This window comes from Sinocyclocheilus rhinocerous, unplaced genomic scaffold (genome assembly GCF_001515625.1).
Source record: "Sinocyclocheilus rhinocerous isolate Xijiao unplaced genomic scaffold, SAMN03320098_v1.1 scaffold2770, whole genome shotgun sequence".
Classification (NCBI taxonomy): Eukaryota; Metazoa; Chordata; class Actinopteri; order Cypriniformes; family Cyprinidae; genus Sinocyclocheilus; species Sinocyclocheilus rhinocerous.
The window spans coordinates 9,647-19,301 of record NW_015659007.1 but is presented as its reverse complement, the minus strand read 5'-3'; the positions used below and the strand labels follow the sequence as shown (position 1 = coordinate 19,301).

General features: G+C 27.9%; 1 protein-coding gene across 5 annotated transcripts in view; it reads left to right on the top strand.

Annotated features, from left to right (window-relative positions):
* Nucleotides 1-417: 417 nt before the first annotated feature.
* Nucleotides 418-9,655, top strand: part of LOC107723220 (ceramide synthase 2-like) — a 15,851-nt gene continuing 6,613 nt past the window's right edge. The window contains exons 1-5 of one of the 5 annotated variants that reach the window (XM_016531777.1): nucleotides 654-1,054; nucleotides 1,154-1,238; nucleotides 2,465-2,650; nucleotides 4,476-4,593; nucleotides 8,287-8,405. In XM_016531777.1, coding sequence (XP_016387263.1) covers nucleotides 2,481-2,650; nucleotides 4,476-4,593; nucleotides 8,287-8,405 — 407 coding nt within the window. In that variant the 5' untranslated portion in view covers nucleotides 654-1,054; nucleotides 1,154-1,238; nucleotides 2,465-2,480. The other 4 variants (XM_016531780.1, XM_016531779.1, XM_016531776.1 and 1 more) reach the window with 4 other exon arrangements.

Genomic DNA, 9,655 nt, shown 5'->3' with positions numbered 1-9,655 from the left:
TTTTTGTCTTGTTTATATCATCTGTTCTAATAGCATATCCAAAACATGCTAAAGTGTCTGATTATATTTGTTAGATTTGTTTCGTTTATCATGTCCGAAACATTATACCAGTTTTTGTTATATTTGTCTTGTTCATGCTGTCCGTTCTAATCATATTCAAAAACATGCTAATGCCACAGTTTTTGATTATACTTGGTGTTTTGTTTCTTAGTCTTTCTGTATGTCCAAATCAAGCTAATAGCTACCACAGTTTTTGGTTAATTGTCTTGTATGCCGTCTGTTCTAATATATCATGTCCAAAAACATGTTGCTTTTTTTTTTGGTGGTGTTTGTTTTGTTTATGCTAAAATCTCGTCTTTTCTTGGCTGCAGCAGGCTACTTGGTAAACTCATCAAATCAGTTCATATGCGAAACAGAACATCAACAGGTAATTTAGCTTCTTTTATCATAGAAATTATAAGAATTATGTCTGTTTGTTCTGTATTTGATGGAAAGCTTTGTTCGGTTTGCAAACGAACCGATTCCGTTTAATGAATCGTTTGAAGTGAATCACAAATTGCGCCTATCAGAAACGAGCAGTTCAAAAGAACCGAATCGCCTAAACGACTCGAACTTCCGAGCATCATCTCCTGGACCAATAGGCGTCTCGACACACCTACAGACAGACAGACACCAGTCTCTCGTAAAGAGCAGACGGTCTCACTTTTATCACACAGACATCACGAACCTCAGCATTTATTCTTCACATTAGTATTGTAGGATTCCGGAGCGAAAGGATTCGGATTTTCCGGTTTATTTTTATTGGATTTTTATTTCTAAATAATTTACCGCAGCGCTACCAAGGGCAGGCTGCAGAGAATGTCGTTTAAATATTTTTTTACTGTCGTATTTTTTTTGCACTGCGATTGTTTTATGAGCAAGATTCTGAATGCAAATCTCTCCATGGAAATTAATTTGCGTAAAATCCGCTGATCAGAACTGCGACTGCGCACGTCATCACACACCATCACAGCCATCATCTTCATCATCTTCATCCGGTAGAGGACATAAGCAGGTATCGGACATGTTGATGTTATGAATGTGTCTCGTGACTATAAACGTGCTGAAGATTGTTTATTTCTCGTAAAACAAGAATGTCTGATTGTTTAAGCAGATATCAGCAGGCATCTGTCGGTCAGGTGAGTTCCAGCAGGTGTGCCGTGAAAAACATTTGCTACAGACGAGAAAGACACCTGACAGTACGTGCAGTGATTTATCTGATGGACATGATGACTTTTCTCATGGTACATCAGATACATGTGTTTGTGTTTGTCTTTAATCTACCTATTTGTGTAATACAGGGTTTCAAACTGCGGTCAAATGTGGGGTCAAAATTTCATTTTTAATTTATTTTTTCAATGTATATATATATTTTTTTTATTTTTTTTTTTGCCAAATGTATTTTTAGGGCTGTCAAAGTTGTGCATTTAAAAAAAATATTCACAAAAATTCACATTCACAATTCACAAAATGTAATGTTCATATTAACAATTAATTTAGAAATGGTTTTGCTTTATAAAGACTGGTCAGAAATCAGGAACTTATTTGCAATTATTTTCACATTTTTTATTTTTCTCATGATTTTTTTTCTAAATATTTTTCTAAAATAAAAATCGTTGTTGAAAAAAGTATTTAAGAAATTGTTGATCTCAAATTAATTTAAAAATCTAAATATATTCCCGATGATATTTAAACTTTTTTATTATTATGATAACAATATAATAGCCTTTTTTTAATTTTGGAAGTAAGTATTTAAATAATAATCAAATAAAATATTATTTTGAATAATACTATTAGCAATCATCACACATATGAAAATACCTTGGTTTATATTATGTAATATTTACACAACAATAAAGCAATGTAAAAATGTAACAATTATTATTATTATTTTTATTTGATTTAATAGTCTCAATAATATTACATTTAATATTTTCCTCACACAATATAAATGCATTTTTACTCATAAAAATATACAGCTTTCTTTATATTTATGAACGGGGTCACAAGCGTTTGGAGGTCTTTAGCATAAAAAAGTTTGCAATGTACATATCTGACATGCAGAAATCTGGGTTTAAAATATTGTAGAAAAAAAAAATAGTATAATAAAAAAGTATAATAATTATATTATTTCAAAAGATTAGAGCATGGAAATCCTCCCCAATTAATCTCTGAAAAATGATTTCTAAAAAAATCAATCCTTATCCAGTAATCATGAATGATTGGAAAGGTCATGGAAAGGTCATGGAAATTCATTGGTCAGGACTGAAGTGTGGGAATGTTACGTGGTATATGAATATGATAATCATTCTGCACCACAGATACAGTCATCTGAGAGTATCACTGTGCCACAGAATCAGCACAGAACTGTTTGTAAGGGATTTATGCTAAGTTTTTCCCAGTAATGTAAAAGCGGTGTGTTTAGTTTCCGCGGCTGAAGGATGGAGCAGCTCAGTCAGTGGCTCTGGAAGCAGGAATACTGGCTTCCTCCGGGAATCCGCTGGGAGGATCTGGAGAAGATGGAGGGCTCTCGGCGTCCTCTCCCGCGGGATCTGCTCCTGGCTCTGCCTCTAGCTCTGGGATTCATCATGCTTCGTTACGCTTTTGAGAGGTGACTGATGACTTTATCAAGTCTTGAGGGATTTAGATGTCATTTAACCAGGTTTGACCTGAATTAATAACAGAATATGAGTTAAATTACAAAAAGTACAACAGTATCACTGAATTTTTTGGACATTCTTTGAGCAGGGATATTTGAGCATATTTCAATGCATTTTCATATTTTCTGCTTGAATATGACCCATTATTATTATTATTGATAATAATATTAATAAATACAAAATTGTGTAAATTTAAAGTTTGTTATTATTCCAAGACACATATATTTTTAATTGACGTGTTTAATTTTTATAATTTAAATAACAACAAATATTATGTTCAATAATAATAATAATACAACTAATAATAATAAATCTGTTATTATTATTATTATTATTAATAAATACAAAATTTTATTTTACAGTACTATATTATTATTATTGCAAGAGTAATGTTTCTTTATTGATTTGTTTAATTTGTAAATTTAAATAATAATACAATAAAATATTATTTGAATAATAATAAATAATAATAATTGTATTATTATTAAATACTTAATAGTAAATACTTAAACGCTTTTTTATATTTTACACCACAATGTTATTATTGAAATAATGATATATTTATTTATTGGTGTGTTTGATTTTTAGAATTTACATAAAATAAACACATTATTTTGAATAATAATAATAATTCATTATTATTATTAAAAAAAAAAATTTCTAAATGAATTTTACAGTAGAATATTACTGTTGGAATAGCAATATATTTCTTTATTGATTTGGTTGATTTGTATATTTTAAATAATAATCCAAAATATTTTGAATAATAATAATTATTATTATTAATAATAATATTATTATTGTATTGTCCTATTGAATGGGAATAAAAAACAAGTTGTCCTTAGTTTTTGTCCTTGTTTAAGGTGCGTGAATCAGAATCAGAATCATCACACTATGTATCAAAATACCCTGGTTTCCCATCTGACACCATCACTAAATAATATAATAAAATAATTTGTTAGCAGAACAATTTGTGCATCATGCTTAAGACAATTCAGAAGACCATAGCACTTTCTTCAAAAAATGTAAACATCTAGTCACGATTTTACCAAAGTAACACTAACTAGTGCGTGGTATTTTGGGACGTGTCTCAGTGTTCAGTGCTCTTTCTGTACTGCTAACTGAGTTGTTTTGTTTGTTAGTTTAACTGATTCCACTAGTCTCTCTCATGCATGTGTGCTTGAATGTTTAGTATGCAAGCTTGAATCTGCTGTATCTCTGAATGCAATCAGTCTCTTTGTTTAGTTTTGCGCGTCTGGCGTCTGCTGTGGTGTAACTTTACGCGCGTCTTTGTGCGTGACGGCGCGACCAGCAGGTGTGTTTCTGGCCCGAGGGAGCAGATGAAGGCTACTGTGTTATAGGAAGGGAGGGAGATGCTTTATCAACAAACAGCAGCAGGCAGATGCAGTGTGTGTGTGTGTGTGTGTGTGTGGTTGCTGCAGCAGCTGATCGCTATAGCAACACAAAGAGCCTGTCATGTCAGCTGATGCTGTGACCTGTTTCACCCACCATTGATCCCAGATCATGTTTCCACATCTAGTTAAAGTCCAACCAATGCAAACATATTCATATACAATAGTAGTGTTTGTATAGGTAATATGAAACAATAATCATAATTTCATTTCAATGTACAAGCTCCTCCTGAGCAATCTGTGAACAATGCATGCTCTTATTTTCTGTGAGATGTGAATAAAGGTCTCATTTAGTCACAAAAAGACATTGATAAAATGCATCTTGTGTCCTGAATCTTTTCTTTCCCATCTCTCTCTCTTGCAGAGGTGTGGCATTTCCTCTCAGCAGAGTTTTAGGAGTGAAAGATCAAGTTCGGTTGAAAGTCGCTCCTGCCCCAAATTTAGAGGCATTTTACACTAAAAACAGCAGACAGCCGACACAGGTGAGTACACATACTCACACTCACACTCACATACTCTCTCACACACACACACACGAACTAAAATTAAAATTAAAAAAGCTACACTGAAATATATAAAAATAATGAAAATGAGAAAAGCACATAACAAAATTGCTGAAACGAAGTAAAATTAAAATGAAAACTGAAATAAAAATAAATTAAAGCTACACTGAAATATATAAAAATAATGAAAATGAGAAAAGCACATAACAAAATTGCTGAAACGAAGTAAAATTAAAATGAAAACTGAAATAAAAATAAATTAAAGCTACACTGAAATATATAAAAATAATGAAAATGAGAAAAGCACATAACAAAATTGCTGAAACGAAGTAAAATTAAAATGAAAACTGAAATAAAAATAAATTAAAGCTACACTGAAATATATAAAAATAATGAAAATGAGAAAAGCACATAACAAAATTGCTGAAACGAAGTAAAATTAAAATGAAAACTGAAATAAAAATAAATTAAAGCTACACTGAAATATATAAAAATAATGAAAATGAGAAAAGCACATAACAAAATTGCTGAAACGAAGTAAAATTAAAATGAAAACTGAAATAAAAATAAATTAAAGCTACACTGAAATATATAAAAATAATGAAAATGAGAAAAGCACATAACAAAATTGCTGAAACGAAGTAAAATTAAAATGAAAACTGAAATAAAAATAAATTAAAGCTACACTGAAATATATAAAAATAATGAAAATGAGAAAAGCACATAACAAAATTGCTGAAACGAAGTAAAATTAAAATGAAAACTGAAATAAAAATAAATTAAAGCTACACTGAAATATATAAAAATAATGAAAATGAGAAAAGCACATAACAAAATTGCTGAAACGAAGTAAAATTAAAATGAAAACTGAAATAAAAATAAATTAAAGCTACACTGAAATATATAAAAATAATGAAAATGAGAAAAGCACATAACAAAATTGCTGAAACGAAGTAAAATTAAAATGAAAACTGAAATAAAAATAAATTAAAGCTACACTGAAATATATAAAAATAATGAAAATGAGAAAAGCACATAACAAAATTGCTGAAACGAAGTAAAATTAAAATGAAAACTGAAATAAAAATAAATTAAAGCTACACTGAAATATATAAAAATAATGAAAATGAGAAAAGCACATAACAAAATTGCTGAAACGAAGTAAAATTAAAATGAAAACTGAAATAAAAATAAATTAAAGCTACACTGAAATATATAAAAATAATGAAAATGAGAAAAGCACATAACAAAATTGCTGAAACGAAGTAAAATTAAAATGAAAACTGAAATAAAAATAAATTAAAGCTACACTGAAATATATAAAAATAATGAAAATGAGAAAAGCACATAACAAAATTGCTGAAACGAAGTAAAATTAAAATGAAAACTGAAATAAAAATAAATTAAAGCTACACTGAAATATATAAAAATAATGAAAATGAGAAAAGCACATAACAAAATTGCTGAAACGAAGTAAAATTAAAATGAAAACTGAAATAAAAATAAATTAAAGCTACACTGAAATATATAAAAATAATGAAAATGAGAAAAGCACATAACAAAATTGCTGAAACGAAGTAAAATTAAAATGAAAACTGAAATAAAAATAAATTAAAGCTACACTGAAATATATAAAAATAATGAAAATGAGAAAAGCACATAACAAAATTGCTGAAACGAAGTAAAATTAAAATGAAAACTGAAATAAAAATAAATTAAAGCTACACTGAAATATATAAAAATAATGAAAATGAGAAAAGCACATAACAAAATTGCTGAAACGAAGTAAAATTAAAATGAAAACTGAAATAAAAATAAATTAAAGCTACACTGAAATATATAAAAATAATGAAAATGAGAAAAGCACATAACAAAATTGCTGAAACGAAGTAAAATTAAAATGAAAACTGAAATAAAAATAAATTAAAGCTACACTGAAATATATAAAAATAATGAAAATGAGAAAAGCACATAACAAAATTGCTGAAACGAAGTAAAATTAAAATGAAAACTGAAATAAAAATAAATTAAAGCTACACTGAAATATATAAAAATAATGAAAATGAGAAAAGCACATAACAAAATTGCTGAAACGAAGTAAAATTAAAATGAAAACTGAAATAAAAATAAATTAAAGCTACACTGAAATATATAAAAATAATGAAAATGAGAAAAGCACATAACAAAATTGCTGAAACGAAGTAAAATTAAAATGAAAACTGAAATAAAAATAAATTAAAGCTACACTGAAATATATAAAAATAATGAAAATGAGAAAAGCACATAACAAAATTGCTGAAACGAAGTAAAATTAAAATGAAAACTGAAATAAAAATAAATTAAAGCTACACTGAAATATATAAAAATAATGAAAATGAGAAAAGCACATAACAAAATTGCTGAAACGAAGTAAAATTAAAATGAAAACTGAAATAAAAATAAATTAAAGCTACACTGAAATATATAAAAATAATGAAAATGAGAAAAGCACATAACAAAATTGCTGAAACGAAGTAAAATTAAAATGAAAACTGAAATAAAAATAAATTAAAGCTACACTGAAATATATAAAAATAATGAAAATGAGAAAAGCACATAACAAAATTGCTGAAACGAAGTAAAATTAAAATGAAAACTGAAATAAAAATAAATTAAAGCTACACTGAAATATATAAAAATAATGAAAATGAGAAAAGCACATAACAAAATTGCTGAAACGAAGTAAAATTAAAATGAAAACTGAAATAAAAATAAATTAAAGCTACACTGAAATATATAAAAATAATGAAAATGAGAAAAGCACATAACAAAATTGCTGAAACGAAGTAAAATTAAAATGAAAACTGAAATAAAAATAAATTAAAGCTACACTGAAATATATAAAAATAATGAAAATGAGAAAAGCACATAACAAAATTGCTGAAACGAAGTAAAATTAAAATGAAAACTGAAATAAAAATAAATTAAAGCTACACTGAAATATATAAAAATAATAAAAATGAGAAAAGCACATAACAAAATTGCTAAAACAAATTAAAATTAAAATGAAAACTGAAAAAAAAGCTCAAAAGGATGTAAACTGAAGTCTAAATCAGAAGCTTATTTTACCTTTTTTATTTCACCAATTTTTAAATTTCATAAGACATTTATGCAACTCAAAACTAAACCTTTGATCAATTAAAACAATTGTTTCATATGTTTCATACATAAATTAATGATTCATATATTGTAAATATATAATTATATAATTAAACTGATAATTAAATTAATAATAATACATTAAATAATTACATTTAATTAACAATGTTATTTTAGATTTATGTGAATTATTTATAGATTTATAGAAATAGGATTATATTACTAGATAATATAATAATTATAATAATAAATTATTACATTATATAATTATTCAGGTAAATATTTTGTATCACTGAATTGTTAAATGTGTGCGTGTTTCTGTTTTATGTGTCTTTGTAATGAGGATTGTTTGGGAAAAGAATAGTAAAGAGACTAGTAAAAACGTGTAAAGTGGCAGTTTCACATGCTCAGGCATGAGTTATAATCGGTGGTAATCATTATCACAGATGCTGTCAATAGACCTATTGTATTGGTCTTATTGAATTATTGTTCATTGTGAAATAATAGCTCATGTCACTGCATTAATCCATCTAGAGTGAGATCTCCAGCCTGGTTAACCAGTGCAACCTGACTCACAGACAAGTGGAGACCTGGTTCCGTAACCGCAGAAACCTGGACCGACCCAGCAACAGTAAGAAGTTTTGCGAGGCCAGGTAAGTTCACCTTTTGATAATATCACAATCATAGTTCCACAGAGAACTGATCACATGGCCCTGCAGCATACTGTATCTGCTGAATGAAATACAATACTTTGTGCTGCTGATTCCAAAAACAGTGTCTGTTTCGCTGGAGCACGTCACACTTTCACTCAAAATGTGATGCATTTTGTCGCATTTTGCTTTTGACAAGCTTTTGTAAGGTCAAGAAGTCTCGTATTCTCCTTAACCAGCAGAAACACATCACAAACACACGATTCCTGTCTGAATCTGAGCCACATCACAACTATCTGTTCAATTCCCAGCCCACTGTCACAAGCATGACATTATTTTATGCATAATCATGATTTCAAGGTCAGAATTATGGACAGTGATGGAGAAAATGCAAACACGAGCCTGATGTTTTTTGCTGCATCTGTGGGCGTTTTACTGCATCCAGACAGAAAATGACAGATTTTGTGAAAAAAATCAATACATGCTAATTGTGTAAATTGCATCAAATGCATATTAAATGCAGATTGTAAGTTAAATTATGTATTTTAAATTCTTCTTTTTGTCATTAAAAATTTAAACTTTTGACATTGACTGCTTTTTTATTTTGATAAGTGTATTTTATATATATATATATATATATATATATATATATATAATTTGAAAAACCTTCTTACTTTATAAAAAGTCCATTGTCCATCGTGAAGGAAAGTTTTTATTGATATTTTTATATATTAATATATATATTCGAATCGTGTGTTTGTGTGTTTAATATTAATATATATATTAATATTAGGTCTTTTTGAAAGTCAATAAATCAAATCACTTCATTGTCACCATACACATATATCTACAATAATCTCAAGTAATACTTAAGTAATACTTTTAATCCGTTACCATTTAAATCACCTTTAATCTTTTTGTAGTTCACCTTAAATAGTCCAGCCCTGAGAATGTATTTATTTATTTAAATTTCCATGTAGTATTCCATGTAGTCTCTCAATAAATATGAGCATGTGAAATGGAATTATAAAATAACTCCATTTTAATTGTTACATTGTTGTTGTTATATATATAAATGCTCACCAAGGCTGCATTTATTTGATCAAAAAACGTTTGACATTTGACTGCTTTTGTTACTTTGACATGTGCATTAAAGTTGATGCAAATAGGTAAAATTGGAAAAACCTTAATTCTTATTTTGTGAAAAAACTGTTCATGATTTAAAGTTTTTGTTGATGTTTTTGAACTCAGCA